The 19,739-nt window shown below is 41.3% G+C and overlaps 1 protein-coding gene across 2 annotated transcripts in view; it reads left to right on the forward strand.

Annotated features, from left to right (window-relative positions):
- Positions 1-19,739, forward strand: part of LOC138854345 (fasciclin-1-like) — a 122,986-nt gene that overhangs the window by 41,990 nt on the left and 61,257 nt on the right. The window contains exon 3 of one of the 2 annotated variants that reach the window (XM_070096947.1): positions 3,524-3,747. In XM_070096947.1, coding sequence (XP_069953048.1) covers positions 3,524-3,747 — 224 coding nt within the window. The remainder of the gene's footprint in view (positions 1-3,523; positions 3,748-19,739) is intronic. The other variant, XM_070096948.1, reaches the window with a different exon arrangement.

Consider the following 19,739-nt stretch of genomic DNA (forward strand, 5'->3'; position numbering starts at 1 on the left):
CATTCATTCAACATTGCCACAATAAGCCTGAGACACCTAGACATGAGAGAATGGGTGTGTGCACTCACTGTGTGCCATATTAAAATAATTGGGGATGCTGGGTACCATATGCTCTTTTTTCCTTTTAAAAGAAAAGATTGTTTTTTTCCTCAAAAAAGTTGGGGCGCTACGCGAGTGAATGTATATATACGTTTGGACCGTTTAAGGGTTAAAAAAAAAAAAAAAAAAAATTCTTATGAAAAGATAGAGAATCTTTTCCCGATCATAATGACATCAAAAGTATGAAATTTGATGGAAAACTTACGGAATTATGCTCTCGCGAAGTTAACGGTCTCAGTGATGTTTATGCATCGGTGATTTTGCCCACTTTGAGCCCAATTTTCGGCCAATTCCACAGTACTAGTCGACAAAAAAACATGATTATTTTGCTAGAACTCTCATTTTTTCTACTGAATGAGTGCAAGAAACCAGACTAACCTGATTTTTTTAGCTAAAATTCATGGATTTTCAAACTTTTTTATCAGAATTACTGATGGAATTGAAATTTTCGAGCCTTTTCAACATTTTAAAGTATATTACATATTTTTCAAAACGTTGTTGCCTCCCTGTCAGGTATTCTCTGATCCATTGCAGTGCCCTTCCTGTTATACGCACCTGATCCTCTAGTTTCTGCACTAGCCTCTTGTGAGGAACTGTGTCGAAGGCCTTCTTGCAGTCCAAGAATCAACTATCCAGTACAGTGGTCAGAATTTAGCAATTTTGCCAATTTCACACAAATTTCAAAAGATGCCAATTTCCAAATAGGGTCTAGAATAAACAAGAAAGACATTCCTGGCACTAAAATGACATTTCCTCTGTTCATTAGTCACGTCTCAAGGCTCCTCTTACATTCTTTTGCTTTCCACTTTGAATTTTTATTTTCACAAAAAATAGAAGATTTACTGTTATGCAGACTGCTGCATTAAGTGTAAAAAATGGTATAAATAATATTGGCGCACTTGCGAAAGAATATAAGACTCACCAATTGACGTGTATTGGATGCTTGGCATGATTTGTTTACTTTTGAACTTTGGTAAAAATCGAACATTTCTGCTAGTTTGAGCTCAATTTCAAGGTACTTTTCCTTGTAAAACCAGTCAAAATCATCTCAATTTCTGTAATATGTCTACCATTCTATAAAATGAGACCAAGAAAACTAGAATACAACAATAAATACCATACGAAAATACAGTGCAAAGTCGCTTGTTTTATTCCAAAAAAAAAAACAAAGTTTTTTTTTCTCATTATGCACTGTGTACTGCAGGTTTTTTATACTGTGTACACTGACCACATAGACCCATTCTTTCATATGTAGGCCTACCAGCTTTCTCCCACTAGATTTGAGGGCACTAGAATTTAGGCGTACTAGTACGTCAAAAACCCTGGGTCGTAAGCCATACTAGTACGACCAAAACCCCCAAAGGGTTAAAGAGACACCAGAAACAGAGCACTCTGGACAGTTATTTTGTGAGACAGGGGTCTAGTGACTCTCAAGCTGGTCCTAGTGGCATTAAAAGAGAAAGAAGGGAAGTAACCCCAGAGAAGGCTTTGCTAAATAAAGTCTTTATGGAGAGGGATTCCCCTTCCAAAACACTAACTCCTCCCTCTTTTCTCTTCCCTATCTTCCAGAAGCCAGCATTAGCCTTCAATAAAGGTATGTAATACTTACATAATCGATAAAAAAAATTATTTTTTTTGTGAATATTTTTGTCTGGAATGGATTAACTGTATTTCCATTAATTCTTATGGGAAATATTAATTCGGTTTTCGGCCATATCGGTTATTGGCCGACCTTCTGGAATGGAATACGGCTGATTACCGGGGGTCCACTGTATATAAATCTGGGATGAATGGAAGGAAAGGTAGGGTAAAGGATAGTTTGAATGCTAAGAGCTTAATTAGTCAGACTGAGTCTTGGAAGTGGGAAGTATAGTGTCTGCACTCTGATGGATAGGTGGGGAAAGGTTGCACTTTAGAGGGTCATTTGAACTGTGATGCTTGTGCAATGCTGGCAAATGTGATGAATGGTTTTGAAAACCGACAAGTTGAAGAATTGAGACACTTATGCAACATATGGGAATCTTTATTGAAGAAACATTTTGCCACACAGTGGCTTCATCAGTCCTATACAAAGCAGGAAGGTATAAGGAGAGTAGTAGTTTGAGGTAATCAGTCACTCAGCCTGGAGTCAATGTAGAAAGTACAGCACCGGGCCATAGCAGTGGCTTATCTACTGTAGTCAGGTAAAGCAAAGCAGGAGGAGGCAGGGTCATAGTAGAACCATCCACTAGTCTAAGTAGGTCTTCATTCAAAGGTTGGACAAGTTTTGAAGAATTCTTTGTATCAAGATCCCATGATGATGCAGTGTCTGACAGATGTGATGAATGGTTTTGAAAACTGACAAGTTGAAGAATTGAGACACTTATGCAATATATGATACTGGCAAGACAGCCATTGATTGAGCAATGGTAAGTGTTTCATTTCTGAGGTCACCCTACCTTGGTGGGAGAGAGCTGTTGTTTAAAAAAAAAAAATCAATAGGGCCCTACCTTCAGTCAAGGTAAACAAATACATTTGTAGCAAATGACAAAATGTCACTGTACAGTAAATATGAGGTGTTGCACAGCAAAAAATAATAAGCACCACCACAACCAATGTGGACTAGTGAATAAATCGATTCCTTAATATTTTGTCTATTTGTGGGAATGTGTAGATATTGTTGAATTCATCTGTAAATTAGGCTCAGAGCTGTATAATAAAGTACTTGTATGGTAACCAGAGTTTCTTAGCTTTGATCTCTCCCATGTCTGCATTTTTTGGCCATTGAATGTGGTGGTGTTTTTTTCCTGACATGCATTGCCTCAAGTATTTTTTTTCCCACATTTACTCTAGGATTTTTCTTCCTGGACACCACTCACATATATTGCCCTATTTCCTTTACTATAAACAGGCAACAGATTGATTTCATGCTCCAGGCTAAGGCTGGCAATGTGTATTCACCACAACAGCACGTGAGAATTTTCATGTATATGTGTACATCCCTTCAATCACGTGTGCATTCAGACTTCCGGAAGCTCAGCAAGAGAGATATTATATAAATGTTCTTAGCATTTTATTATTTTGCTTGTATATAAACTGCCCAAAAAAATCATACTAAATTGTATACACTAGAAATTTTCCTATTGCATTTATAGAAGTGAAACTGTAACACATTTAATTCACTTTGCATTCTAAATTAACACATTAATGTTGGTTCTTTGATAGTATTTGTAATTATTTGTACATACTATTTGAGTGTGTTTAGAGTGTTTGGACTTGTTTAACTGTCTTTTTCTGTCTTTCAGTACTGCTGATCACTAACCTTATCTTAGCTCTCTGTGTCTCTGTCTGTGTAATAATCCCTAGGCCTCTAGTCTAAAAGGGTCACGCTTGAGCTTGCGCAACTTTGCATGCCTGACAGGAGTATTTCTTCCCCTAATGCCAGATCTTCCAGGAGGAAACTCTGAGCAATCATCGCAAGCTTTATTTTGCTGTCAACGAACCAGATGCTCTGGTTCCTGTTGTCTCACTTGAGGGAGGTGGTGTTAATGCTACTATCACCACACCAAACATTGCTGCCAAGAATGGAGTTATTCACATCATAGACCGTATTCTAGGCATTCCATCTCAGACTGTGTATGAGAAACTTGCCTCCGACCCCATGCTCAGGTAATTTATTGCTGATATTTTAATATTTTATCCGAATTCAGAATATTTTAAGTAATGAGAAAGATACAATTTTTTTTTATTTTCTATTGCATTTTCTGTGACAACATGAGAACCTCTTTTCACTTACTTTAAATTTTAAAATACATCTTTACATAACTTTGTAAAGTGATAGTTGATAATGCAGTTGCCCAATGTAACCCTCTGGTCAGTGATTTTAGAGTCAAATACAGGTATTTCATACACAAATAACCTGCACATAAAAGAGAGAAGCTTACAACGATGTTTCGGTCCAAGTCGGACCGAAACGTCGTCGTAAGCTTCTCTCTTTTATGTGCGGGTTATTTGTGTATCATTCCAGTCATGGTATTGTGCCTTTTTTGTTATTTACAGGTATTTCATGTTTTGGGGGGTTGTGTTCTGGGCAGTGGAGCTGTAATGAAAAATGGCATAACATATAAATCACTACACATTCCCTGACCCCAACAGATTTCTTGTCTATAAAGTTTTTTGATAGATATAAAATTTTTGTATTTTTTTTTTTACACTAAGGTGAGTGTTAATTTTTATTAATACAGTTGGGCACCATAAATACACAAAGACCTTAGCTTAGACTGCACCTGATTTTTAGTCCTACTGTATTTTAAAAATGGTCTTCCACAATATTTTTAAAATTTGTGCATTTTCTCTTTACATAGTTGGCTTATACTATGTATAGAGTACTGCATAATTGTTAAGCTGTGAAAAACCTATATAACAAAATCATGTTTTGTACAACTAACATTTTTATACTGCATGTCCAATCATTGATACACTAGACAAGAGGGATAAAGTTTTATACAATATAATGATGTGATAACTGCACAGCAATTTTTACAATTTCCAAAAAATGAGGAAGCTGACTTTAATGAAATTCCTGGAATTTTATTTGCAATTGAAACCATCACACACATCCCCTGCTCTGGGAATGAGTGCAGCAAATTTGGTATGGATTTGCTCGTTTGTTGTTGCTGCTGCACTGACTGCAGAGACCCTATAATGAATTATTATTCCACATGTTTACAGGCACCAGTACAGTACGGGTCCCAACATATGAAGTCAATGCATTAAGAATTTTTTTTTTTTTATTATCACACTGGCCAATTCCCACCAAGGCAGGGTGGCCCGAAAAAGAAAAACTTTCACCATCATTCACTCCATCACTGTCTTGCCAGAAGGGTGCTTTACACTACAGTTTTTAAACTCCAACATTAACACCCCTCCTTCAGAGTGCAGGCACTGTACTTCCCATCTCCAGGACTCAAGTCCGGCCTGCCGGTTTCCCTGAACCCCTTCATAAATGTTACTTTGCTCACACTCCAACAGCACGTCAAGTATTAAAAACCATTTGTCTCCATTCACTCCTATCAAACACGCTCACGCATGCCTGCTGGAAGTCCAAGCCCCTCGCACACAAAACCTCCTTTACCCCCTCTCTCCAACCTTTCCTAGGCCGACCCCTACCCCGCCTTCCTTCCACTACAGACTGATACACTCTTGAAGTCATTCTGTTTTGCTCCATTCTCTCTACATGTCCGAACCACCTCAACAACCCTTCCTCAGCCCTCTGGACAACAGTTTTGGTAATCCCGCACCTCCTCCTAACTTCCAAACTAGGAATTCTCTGCATTATATTCACACCACACATTGCCCTCAGACATGACTTCTCCACTGCCTCCAGCCTTCTCCTCGCTGCAACATTCATCACCCATGCTTCACACCCATATAAGAGCGTTGGTAAAACTATACTCTCATACATTCCCCTCTTTGCCTCCAAGGACAAAGTTCTTTGTCTCCACAGACTCCTAAGTGCACCACTCACTCTTTTCCCCTCATCAATTCTATGATTCACCTCATCTTTCATAGACCCATCCGCTGACACGTCCACTCCCAAATATCTGAATACATTCACCTCCTCCATACTCTCTCCCTCCAATCTGATATTCAATCTTTCATCACCTAATCTTTTTGTTATCCTCATAACCTTACTCTTTCCTGTATTCACCTTTAATTTTCTTCTTTTGCACACCCTACCAAATTCATCCACCAATCTCTGCAACTTCTCTTCAGAATCTCCCAAGAGCACAGTGTCATCAGCAAAGAGCAGCTGTGACAACTCCCACTTTGTGTGTGATTCTTTATCTTTTAACTCCACGCCTCTTGCCAAGACCCTCGCATTTACTTCTCTTACAACCCCATCTATAAATATATTAAACAACCACGGTGACATCACACATCCTTGTCTAAGGCCTACTTTTACTGGGAAATAATTTCCCTCTTTCCTACATACTCTAACTTGAGCCTCACTATCCTCGTAAAAACTCTTCACTGCTTTCAGTAACCTACCTCCTACACCATACATTTGCAACATCTGCCACATTGCCCCCCTATCCACCCTGTCATATGCCTTTTCCAAATCCATAAATGCCACAAAGACCTCTTTAGCCTTATCTAAATACTGTTCACTTATATGTTTCACTGTGAACACCTGGTCCACACACCCCCTACCTTTCCTAAAGCCTCCTTGCATTAAGAAATCATCATAAATTGAGTGTTTCATACTCAGAACCATCTTAACATAGAAATCAGCAATGCAAATTCCAGTACCTAATTTTATTTTTAACTAAGAAAATTAACCCAATAAATTTAGATTCATTATTGTTCATTGTTTACTTGTAAAAAGTATTAAACATTGTCTAATTAACCCTTTCAGGGTCCAAGGCCAAAATCTGAAGTGGTGTCCCAGTGTCCAAGAAATTTTGAAAAAAAAAAAAAAAAAAAAATTCTTTTTTTTTTTTACAGAATTAAAGAATATTTTTGTGAAGGTAATAAAACAAAAAAATATTTTTTCTGATCAGTACTTACCAAGATACAGCGGCGGGAAGTTGACCCAAAATGACCAGGTTGTGGCAACATCAGTGACTCGCAAAATCCCATATTTTTATTTTATGTTTTTTATACTTTTTTCTTTTCTTTTCTATTTTTTCTTTTTCTAATAACATTTGTGGCCTGTGAGACCAGTATAATGTATATTGTATAAGTGTACATTCATTGTATTCAACACAATAACTGCACTAATTTGTTTATCATTATATTGCTTACAAAACTTGTTTACAAGTTTATTGTAAACAAAATGATGAAAATATTAGTGTGGTTATTGTGTTGAATACAACGGTACCATATAGTACAATGGTACCATAGAGTGCAATGGTACCATATGGTACAATGGCACCATATGATACAGTGGTACCATATAGTACAATATGGTACAATGGCACATGATACAATGGTACCATATGATACAATGGTACCATATGGTACAATGGCACCATTTGGTACAATGGTACCATATGATACAATGGTACCATATGGTGCAATGGTACCTTATGGTACCATATGGTGCAATGATACCATACAGTACAATGATACCATATGGTTCATTGTACCGTATGGTACTACATGGTACTGTTGTATTCAACACAATAAACACTAATATTTTCATTATTATTTTGTTTACAATAGTTGTTTACAACAAAAATATGCAAAAATGTTGTATATTAGTAATGTTCTATTATATATTTACAAGTGTACAGGAACTTGACATGTTCCTTGAGGTAGATGACAAAGCACTTTGCCTCGGAAACTGCGGAGTCAGTAGCTAGCTTGCGTCACCACTCACTCAGTCTTGGCTGGTGTCTCATGCCACTAACACCTATTGACCATATGGTACAGGGTATCATATGTTACAGGGTATCATATGTTACAGGGCACCATATGGTACATTGTACTATATGGTACCATGCAGTACAGGATAACATATGGTACAGGGTACCATATGGCACAGGGAACCATATGGTACAGGGTACTATACAGTACAGAACACCATATGGTACAGATACAGGGATAACTATGGAAATAAGTCACCCTGACTTTTTTGGGTTATCCTAGGATTTTATATGTATGCTGCTATGTACGATAATCTATGTAACTGTATTTCTGTACACCTGAATATACTTACTTAGGTGCATGTGGCATCATAAGTAAGTTTATTTAGGTATACACAAATAAAGTTACATAGAATATCACACTTAGCAGCATATGTGTGGACAGTGTGACAGTGTCAGCGTGCCTCATTGTGCTCCGGGTTTTCTGGTGTTTTCACGGTCGCTCTTACGTGCTAGAACTTTAATTTGTGTCATCAATCCTATACGATACATCCCTCTAGCGCCTGGAACCAATCTTGGGCGGAAACCATTATATACTGAGTCAAAAAAGGAGAAGTAGTGTGCACTACCTAGCAGAGTTTACTGCCAGAGGGGAATCATATGCCTGTGTCCCGTGTGAAAAAAATAATAATAATTGAACTTTTCGTGTCAGAGGAAAGAAAGTCTCCCTGATAACATTGAGTATACATAGTGTATAGTGTATACTACAATGGCTCCCTAGTATATTGATGATAAAGGCTAAAGTGTCATTTGAAAACAGGTGAATTTGTAAATGAAGTGATAAGCCTATAGAGGCAGGTGCCAGAAGTCGCCAGAAACTTACCACAGGTCAGCTGTTTTTAATAATCTTCCTGGCCTGCTAGTGTACTCGCATATAATCTAGTGATACCAGTGAATAGCAGAATACAGTGTTGTAGTAGCAACTAACCAGTATTATAATGGTACTTAGTGTTGTGGAGTGACTTTCATTAGTTTCTTTTTCCTTGAAATACCAGACATATACTGTGAATTTCATATAACCTGTAGTTACCAGCGGTCGCAATATACACAACGAGAAGCAATTATTACTACAGAAAAAGCGTCCTTCCTCCAAAATTTCCACCAGTCAACTAGTGTGATAATATAGCATTTATTGTGGTGGAGACGGAAAAAAATAGAAAAGCTAGATACAGCGATTGATAAACAAGGGTGGAGGTCGACCGTACGTCATTGTAGGAGTTGCCAGCAGTCACCGGCTCTCCAACACGCAAGTTATACTTTTGTATCAATCAAATCACAGATTACTCGGGTAGATAATTTACAGTAGATCCTTCATGTGTTAGCTCAAATCACCGCCCAGTATGGTTTAAATAAGTGACCCACTGATCAGATCAGATCGACTGGTCCAAACCCTTGACTGGTCCGAACCCTGGACTGGTCCGAACCCTTGACTGGTCCGAACCCTTGACTGGTTTCAAACGGTTTTGTTGGACAATAAAGCAGACTGTAAACGGATGGGGTTGTAGGTGCCCTTATAAACATAAACATTAAATATATACCAGGAACGTGCACGGTAAGCTGTCCAATATACAAAAACAGTTAGAAACAGAAATACAAATAGCTAGAGCTTCATTTAAGGAGGTTATTAATAGAATATTCAAGAGGTTGCTAATAGAATTGCAGTAAATCAACCATTCAAATCATTATAAAGCTGTGTGTAGTCTGTGGTCAGTCAAACAAACAGGCTTCCACATGCATAAATTGTCATTTTTGTGGAAATTGGTGTCACGCCCCTTGTGCAGATATCCAAGAACTAGCTACAAGCAGTATTAAAACAGGGAAGTGTTTTTGGGTATGCCCAAATGAGATAAATCTGTGGACTAAAATCACAAGGGTATTAAAAGAGGTCAACATCAAAGCTGCTTTCATAGAAAACCTGGAAGCTTTCTACAACAGATGGGAACATAAAAAGTCTGGGCTGAATGGTACTGCCCTTGATACTGGCCATGTAGTCAGAAACTGTAAGGCTGGGGATGATGTCCTGGTAGTCAGCAAATGTGGGGCTGATAGTGCTGTCCTGGGAGACAGTAATGGTGAAGCTGGAGGTGCTGTCCTGGGAGACAGTAATGGTGAAGCTGGAGGTGCTGTCCTGGGAGACAGTAATGGTGAAGCTGGAGATGCTGTCCTGGGAGACAGTAATGATGAAGCTGGAGATGCTGTCCTGGGAGACAGTAATGGTGAAGCTGGAGATTTTGTCCAGGTAGTCGGGAATTATACGCAGGAAGGAATACATATAAATGACCTCATAGGGGACAGGAGCCATAGTAGGGAAACAAGTGTAGTCAAAGATAAGATAAAACCAATATTGCAAACTAGAAATACCGCAGGAAATAGCAAACAAGAGGACTCCACTAGCAATAGTGAGGATATATTACCAAAAACAACTGGTGGGAGCTCCATTGTTGGTGCTAGGGAGGATAGAAGTAAGACAGGGAAACATGCACCAACAGGGAATACAGTCACAGAAACCCAAGGCATACGGAAACCAAGCCTGTGCACATACTATGCACTTGGTATCTGCTGGCACGGGAAATCTGGAAAAACAGATAGGACGTGCAACTATGACCACCCTAGAAAATGCCATGCCCATATGACAACAGGAAAATGCAAACTCCCTTTCTGTAAGCTTTTTCACCCTGAACTGTGTACCACTTCAGTACAGGAAAGACTGTCCTATAACTTAAATTGCCAGACATACCATCTAAAGGTGACAAAAAGATACAAAACATCCAGGCCATAGGAAAATCTGGGTAGCCACAGCCACTCAAGAGGGAGAGGTTTTTTAGTGCCAGGAAGGAAAAAAAACTGGCAGGAAATGGCAGAAATCTCACACCAAATTCAGTCATTCCTGGAGTGGAACCACAGTCGATGGCCTCCACTCTAAACCAACAGATACAGATACTAATGCCGGAAAAAAAATCCCCCCCCAGTACCAACAATACCACCAGTCCGATAACATTCTTCTTGGCAAATATACAGTGTCTAAAGCCAGCAACAAACAACAAAATACCTTTCATCCGTGGACTGCTTGCAGAGGCAAAGGCAATGTTCGCGGCTTTCACTGAGACCCACATAAAGGATCACTTGGACAACGAAATATGGATCCCAGGTTACAACCTATACAGATGTGACAGAGTGAACAGGCAAAAGGGGGGGGGGGGGTTGGCCTGTACATTGCAGAGTCACTTGTTTGCACAGAACTGCTAAATGCCTCAAATGATGTAGTGGAAGTTTTAGCAGTAAAGGTCGAGAACCAAAACCTAGTCATTGTGGTAGTCTACAAGCCTCCGGATGCAACATCCCAGCAATTCCAGGAACAGCTGTTAAAAATTGACCACTGTCTGGAAAATCTTCCAGCTCCTGCACCCAACATCTTGCTCCTGGGGGATTTCAACTTAAGGCACCTAAAATGGAGGAATATAGCAAATAATATTGTTGCAGTAATAACACCAGGAGGCAGCTCTTATGAAAACTCACACTCACACGAGCTTTTAAATCTCTGCACAAAATTCATTTTAAACCAGCAAATAATAGAGCCTACTAGACTGGAGAATACACTAGACCTCATCTTCACTAACAATGATGATCTGATAAGAAATGTCACCATATCAAAAACAATATACTCAGATCACAAAATAATTGAGGTTCAGTCATGTATACGCGGAGTCCTAGACCGACATAATGAGATTAGTCACGAGGGAGCATTCACCAAATTCAACTTCAATAACAAAAACATAAAGTGGGACCAAGTAAACCAAGTCCTAACCGATATAAGCTGGAAAGATATACTAAGCAACACAGACCCCAACTTATGCCTAGAACAGATTAACTCGGTGGCACTCGATGTATGCACAAGGCTTATTCCTCTAAGAAAAAGGAGGAGTAGATGTAAAATAGAAAGAGACAGGCGCTCCCTTTACAGGCGACGGAAAAGAATAACAGAGCGGCTAAAAGAGGTCAATATTTCTGAAATGCGTAGGGAGACACTAGTCAGAGAAATAGCAAGCATCGAACTTAAGCTAAAAGAATCCTTTAGGAGTCAGGAATCGCGGGAAGAACTAAAAGCCATATATGAAATCGAAAGAAACCCAAAGTATTTCTTCTCCTATGCCAAATCAAAATCGAGAACAACGTCCAGTATTGGGCCCCTACTTAAACAAGATGGGTCCTACACAGATGACAGCAAGGAAATGAGTGAGCTACTCAAGTCCCAATATGACTCAGTTTTTAGCAAGCCGCTAACCAGACTGAGAGTCGAAGATCAAAATGAATTTTTTATGAGAGAGCCACAAAATTTTATTAACACAAGCCTATGCGATGTTATCCTGACGCCAAATGACTTCGAACAGGCGATAAATGACATGCCCATGCACTCTGCCCCAGGGCCAGACTCATGGAACTCTGTGTTCATCAAGAACTGCAAGAAGCCCCTATCACGAGCCTTTTCCATCCTATTGAGAGGGAGCATGGACACGGGGGTCGTCCCACAGTTACTAAAAACAACAGACATAGCCCCACTCCACAAAGGGGGCAGTAAAGCAACAGCAAAGAACTACAGACCGATAGCACTAACATCCCATATCATAAAAATCTTTGAAAGGGTCCTAAGAAGCAAGATCACCACCCATCTAGAAACCCATCAGTTACACAACCCAGGGCAACATGGGTTTAGAACAGGTCGCTTCTGTCTGTCTCAACTATTGGATCACTACAACAAGCTCCTAAATGCACTAGAAGACAAAAAGAATGCAGATGTAATATATACAGACTTTGCAAAAGCCTTCGACAAGTGTGACCATGGCGTAATAGCGCACAAAATGCGTGCTAAAGGAATAACAGGAAAAGTCGTTCGATTGATCTATAATTTCCTCACTAACAGAACACAGAGAGTAGTCGTCAACAGAGTAAAGTCCGAGGCAGCTACGGTGAAAAGCTCTGTTCCACAAGGCACAGTACTCGCTCCCATCTTGTTCCTCATCCTCATATCCGACATAGACAAGTATGTCAGCCACAGCACTGTGTCTTCCTTTGCAGATGACACCGGAATTTGCATGACAGTGTCTTCCATTGCAGACACTGCAAAGCTCCAGGCGGACATCAACCAAATCTTTCAGTGGGCTGCAGAAAACAATATGAAGTTCAACGATGAGAAATTTCAATTATTCAGATATGGTAAACATGAGGAAATTAAATCTTCATCAGAGTACAAAACAAATTCTGGCCACAAAATAGAGCAAAACACCAACGTCAAAGACCTGGGAGTGATCATGTCGGAGGATCTCACCTTCAAGGACCATGACATTGTATCAATCTCATCTGCTAGAAAAATGACAGGATGGATAATGAGAACCTTCAAAACTAGGGAGGCCAAGCCCATGATGACACTCTTCAGGTCACTTGTTCTATCTAGGCTGGAATATTGCTGCACACTAACAGCACCTTTCAAGGCAGGTGAAATTGCCGACCTAGAAAATGTACAGAGAACTTTCACGGCGCGCATAATGGAGATAAAACACCTCAATTATTGGGAGCGCTTGAGGTTCCTAAACCTGTATTCCCTGGAATGCAGGAGGGAGAGATACATGATTATATACACCTGGAAAATCCTAGAGGGACTAGTACCGAACTTGCACACGAAAATCACTCACTACTGTTCAACTGCCTCCCAGCACACATAAAATCACTCACTACGAAAGCAAAAGACTTGGCAGACGATGCACCATCCCCCCAATGAAAAGCAGGGGTGTCACTAGCACGTTAAGAGACCATACAATAAGTGTCAGGGGACCGAGACTGTTCAACTGCCTCCCAGCACACATAAGGGGGATTACCAACAGACCCCTGGCAGTCTTCAAGCTGGCACTGGACAAGCACCTAAAGGCAGTTCCTGATCAGCCGGGCTGTGGCTCGTACGTTGGTTTGCGTGCAGCCAGCAGCAACAGCCTGGTTGATCAGGCGCTGATCCACCAGGAGGCCTGGTCACAGACCGGGCCGCGGGGGCGTTGACCCCCGAAACTCTCTCCAGGTAAACTCCAGGTAAACACTTTCCTAAAGTGGTTCACAACATTGTCAGTGTACAGGTTGCCAACACGGCTTGCAGTAGCTGTGTCAGGGTGATTTTCATCAAAAAAGGTTTGCACTTCAAGCCACTTTGCACACATTTCCTTAATCTTTGAAGTAGGCAACTTCCTCACTTTCTCCATCCCCTCCTCCGAAGCAGTTTCCTCAGGTCTGGCCTCTTGCTGTTGAAGATGCTCTAGCAGCTCATCAGTGGTTAGTTCGTCATTGTCCTCCTCCACCAACTCTTCCACATCCTCCCCACTAACCTCCAACCCCAAGGACTTTCCCAATGCCACATTGGATTCCTCAACTGGCATAGGATTCCCAGGGTTAGCCTCAAACCCTTCAAAATCCCTTTTGTCTACACATTCTGGCCACAGTTTCTTCCAAGCAGAGTTCAAGGTCCTCTTAGTCACTCCCTCCCAAGCCTTACCTATAAGGTTTACACAACTGAGGATATTAAAGTGATCCCTCCAAAACTCCTTTAGAGTCAATAGAGTTTCTGAGGTCACTTCAAAGCACCTTTCAAACATAGCTTTTGTGTACAGTTTCTTGAAGTTGGAAATGACCTGCTGGTCCATGGGCTGCAGGAGAGGAGTGGTATTAGGAGGCAAAAACTTGACCTTAATGAAGCTCATGTCCCCACAAAGTCACTCTGACAAGTCTGTAGGATGACCAGGGGCATTGTCTAACACCAGGAGGCACTTAAGGTCTAATTTCTTTTCAATCAGGTAATTTTTCAAAGTGGGGGCAAATGCATGGTGTAACCAGTCATAGAAAAAGTCCCTAGTGACTCATGCCTAACAGCACACACAAAATAGCCTTGAGGATATTCTTTTGCCTGAACGCTCTGGGAGTTTCTGAGTGATACACCAATAAAGGCTTCACTTTGCAATCACCACTAGCATTGGCACACATGAGAAGAGTAAGCCTGTCTTTCATAGGCGTATGTCCTGGGAGTGCCTTTTCCTCCTGAGTAATGTAGGTCCTGCTTGGCAATTTCTTCCAAAACAGGCCTGTTTCATCACAATTAAACACTTGTTCAGGTTTCAATCCTTCAGCCTCTATGTACTTGAATTCATGCACATATTTTTCAGCCACTTTGTGGTCTGAACTGGCAGCCTCACCATATCTAATCGCACTATGTATGCCACTACGATTCTTAAATCTTTCAAACCAACCTTTGCTGGCCTTAAATTCACTCACATCACCGCTAGTTGCAGGCATTTTTCTAATTAAATCCTCATGCAACTGCCTAGCCTTTTCACAAATGATCGCTTGAGAGATGCTATCTCCAGCTATCTGTTTTTCATTTATCCACACCAGTAACAGTCTCTCAACATTTTCTAACACTTGCGATCGCTGTTTTGTAATCACAGTTGCACCTTTTGCAAGAACAGCTTCCTTGATTGCCGTTTTCCTGTTCACTATAGTAGAGATGGTTGATTGGGATTTACTATACAATTTGGCCAGGTCCGACACACGCACTCCATTTTCATACTTTGCAATTATCTCTATCTTCATTTCAATAGTCATTAGCACCCTTGGTCTTGAATGGTTGGCACTAGAAGCTTTCTTGGGGCCCATGGTGACTTATTTTGCAGAAACAAGCACCAGAAACAGTGATAATATGGATAATATGGAATGTACCAAATGTATCCTTAGATGCGTGCACACTGGCTGGCTTGTAAACACTGGCACACACGGGGCAGTTCAGGCCACATGTGGACACGTCTCATACGAATCGTATCGCATACCGGGTTTTGTAACGGGAACCGGGGCAAATTTTTTGTATAACGCTTCGGATACCGGATTTGTCGGGTACCAATGACTTCACGAACCGGGGGACCACTGTACTGCTCACCTTTTGCCCTACATTAAGACTACAAATATTTTGAGGTAGATAATGAGTGTACTGTGTGTGTATTTTACTTTTTAATGCCTAGTTTTATTGCTGACTTAATGTATGTTAGTGTAAATTTCTTATCTGGCATTTATATGCATTCCTAAATGGAAAAAAAATGGGGTTCTGCTTTCTGGCAAAGTCTGCTTTTCGGCAGTAGCCTGGAACCTAACCTGCCGTATAAGTGGGGCCCTACTGTACAATATTTTATAGTGGGGTGAAGCGCCATGAGGAATCATGAGTTACTGACACACTGCTCCTTCTCCCTCTGCTGTAGCTCTGCCCATATTGTAATGATGCCAAATGAATTAAATACGTATAGTACAGTGGACCCCCGCCTTACGAACGCATCGCGTTACGTTAACCCTTTGATTGTTTACGCCGTATAAATACATCTTACGAGCCAATGTTTCTGATGTATTTATACGCACAAATTCTAGAGGCTTCAAATCAAGCGGGAAAGGCCTGGTAGGCCTACATGAGAGAGAATGGGTCTCAGTGATCGGTTTGCACCCTGTGAAAAAAACCTGGGACCCAGCGGTGCATTGTGGGAACGCCATCTTGTTAGTCCATTTTCACCATGCCTCTCGGTAAGAAGTTCCTCACTCCTCGGCGGATTGGAGGTCTTTTGTTCCCAAGTGATAGCTCTAACAGCGATGAAAATGTCAGTGACAGTGAATTCCAGGGTTTTGAAGTGAGTGTTACCGGAATAAGTGCCCAGGATAACATAATCAGTGATGAAAACCCAGATGACCCACAACCTTCCACCTCTGGTGCTGGGCTGGCTTGTTCACGTTCACGTTCACCTGTACCAGGACAAAAGAGGAAACTATTTGGTCGTGTACAACACCCAGATGTTAGCAGTGAATGTGATAGTGATAGTGATTTCAAGGTCATTGAAAGCAGTTCTAGTGACAGTGAGGGTGAATATTCCCCAGTGAAGCGGCAGTATGTACAACGTAGCATGCGGTCTGGTAGTGTTTCATATGTTGTTCCAAGGGGAAGGAGAAACTCTGGGAGCACATCCTGTGGCCCTACACCAAGACCTGATAGTGAAGATGACGATACTGTTACAATGGGTATGAATGATGTGAGTGAGGGAGCAGGCAGTGGTGGTGATAGTGAGGGTGGCATGGCCCATGTGGCACCATCAGCGGGCCACGCTACTACCCACACTGCTGACTCTGCACAACATCCAGCCTCACCCGACCCCACACTCCCACAACCTGCACAACCACAACCACAGTACAATATCCAGAACCCACCAGCAGACCGCATCTGGGATTGGCAGGATGGTCACAGACCGGGCCGTGGGGGCGTTGACCCCCGGAACTCTCTCCAGGTAAACTCCAGTCCCCATGACTTTGATGAAACACAAAGTGGAATAAAGCCATCATGTCCACTTGGGAACAATGCTAGTGAACTGGACTGCTTAGAGTTATTCTTCGATGAGCCCCTGATGGACATCATTGTCAGGGAAACAAACACATACTATGATTACACCATGGCAAATACAATTCTCTCACCAAAATCACTGCTACACAAGTGGAAGGAGACAACTGTGGCAGAGATGTACCTGGTTTTTGCCACAATAATGCTTATGCCACATGTGTATAAGCACACTGTCACCACATACTGGGCAACAGAATGCCTGATTTCAACTCCAGGTTTTAGTGACATTATAGGTGTTAATCGTTTCCTGATACTGTTACATATGTTACACTTTTCAGACAAAACCAGGCCTGACAGAAGCGACAGGTTATATAAGATCAGAAATGTGTTTATGTACCTGAAACAAAAGTGCTGCATGTATTTTTATCCCTTCAGGAAGCTTGTTATTGATGAGTCCTTGATTTTATTCAAAGGAAGACTCTCATTCAAGCAATATATACCAAGCAAGAGGAAACGCTTTGGTATAAAGCTATTTGTACTGTGTGATTGCAGAAGTGCTCTAGTTTTGGATATCATTGTGTACACTGGCAGTAATACTTTGAGAGATACCATGAAGTTATTGGGTATCTCTGGTGATGTGGTTTGAACAATGATGGAACCATATCTTGGTAAGGAGCATATGTTATTTACTGATAACTGATAGGGGGTAAGGCAGCCGGGATTGATGGGATAAAGATAGAAATGTTAAAAGCAGGTGGGGATATAGTTTTGGAGTGGTTGGTGCAATTATTTAATAAATGTATGGAAGAGGGTAAGGTACCTAGGGATTGGCAGAGAGCATGCATAGTTCCTTTGTATAAAGGCAAAGGGGATAAAAGAGAGTGCAAAAATTATAGGGGGATAAGTCTGTTGAGTGTACCTGGTAAAGTGTATGGTAGAGTTATAATTGAAAGAATTAAGAGTAAGACGGAGAATAGGATAGCAGATGAACAAGGAGGCTTTAGGAAAGGTAGGGGGTGTGTGGACCAGGTGTTTACAGTGAAACATATAAGTGAACAGTATTTAGATAAGGCTAAAGAGGTCTTTGTGGCATTTATGGATTTGGAAAAGGCGTATGACAGGGTGGATAGGGGGGCAATGTGGCAGATGTTGCAAGTGTATGGTGTAGGAGGTAGGTTACTGAAAGCAGTGAAGAGTTTTTACGAGGATAGTGAGGCTCAAGTTAGAGTATGTAGGAAAGAGGGGAATTTTTTCCCAGTAAAAGTAGGCCTTAGACAAGGATGTGTGATGTCACCGTGGTTGTTTAATATATTTATAGATGGGGTTGTAAGAGAAGTAAATGCGAGGGTCTTGGCAAGAGGCGTGGAGTTAAAAGATAAAGAATCACACACAAAGTGGGAGTTGTCACAGCTGCTCTTTGCTGATGACACTGTGCTCTTGGGAGATTCTGAAGAGAAGTTGCAGAGATTGGTGGATGAATTTGGTAGGGTGTGCAAAAGAAGAAAATTAAAGGTGAATACAGGAAAGAGTAAGGTTATGAGGATAACAAAAAGATTAGGTGACGAAAGATTGAATATCAGATTGGAGGGAGAGAGTATGGAGGAGGTGAACGTATTCAGATATTTGGGAGTGGACGTGTCAGCGGATGGGTCTATGAAAGATGAGGTGAATCATAGAATTGATGAGGGAAAAAGAGTGAGTGGTGCACTTAGGAGTCTGTGGAGACAAAGAACTTTGTCCTTGGAGGCAAAGAGGGGAATGTATGAGAGTATAGTTTTACCAACGCTCTTATATGGGTGTGAAGCGTGGGTGATGAATGTTGCAGCGAGGAGAAGGCTGGAGGCAGTGGAGATGTCATGTCTGAGGGCAATGTGTGGTGTGAATATAATGCAGAGAATTCGTAGTTTGGAAGTTAGGAGGAGGTGCGGGATTACCAAAACTGTTGTCCAGAGGGCTGAGGAAGGGTTGTTGAGGTGGTTCGGACATGTAGAGAGAATGGAGCGAAACAGAATGACTTCAAGAGTGTATCAGTCTGTAGTGGAAGGAAGGCGGGGTAGGGGTCGGCCTAGGAAGGGTTGGAGGGAGGGGGTAAAGGAGGTTTTGTGTGCGAGGGGCTTGGACTTCCAGCAGGCATGCGTGAGCGTGTTTGATAGGAGTGAATGGAGACAAATGGTTTTTAATACTTGACGTGCTGTTGGAGTGTGAGCAAAGTAACATTTATGAAGGGATTCAGGGAAACCGGCAGGCCGGACTTGAGTCCTGGAGATGGGAAGTACAGTGCCTGCACTCTGAAGGAGGGGTGTTAATGTTGCAGTTTAAAAACTGTAGTGTAAAGCACCCTTCTGGCAAGACAGTGATGGAGTGAATGATGGTGAAAGTTTTTCTTTTTCGGGCCACCCTGCCTTGGTGGGAATCGGCCGGTGTGATAATAAATAATAATAATGGTACACAAGCCCCTTACTCAGTGATTTCTTGCGAGTGAACTTGACAGACGTGTGTAGCACAGTGCATGGTAATTGTAAACATATGCCAAGGTTCGACGCTGGCACTCGCAGAGGTGAGGTGCAAGCCTTTGCTGCCAATGACATCATGGCATTTCGGTGGCATGACAAACATGATGTCACATTGTTGACATCAGTTCACCGAAACGAAATGGCACACAGTGGCAGGCACAACAGAGACACCAATGAACCCATTCTAAAGCCTGCAGCTGTCATGGACTACAACCTCAATATGTGCTTAGTGGACAAATGTGACATGCAGATTGGGTTTGCAGACTGTGTACGCAAGAGTTATAAGTGGTATATAAAACTTTTTTTCCATCTTGTTGATATCTC

The sequence above is a fragment of the Cherax quadricarinatus genome, chromosome 4 (genome assembly GCF_038502225.1).
Source record: "Cherax quadricarinatus isolate ZL_2023a chromosome 4, ASM3850222v1, whole genome shotgun sequence".
NCBI lineage: Eukaryota > Metazoa > Arthropoda > Malacostraca > Decapoda > Parastacidae > Cherax > Cherax quadricarinatus.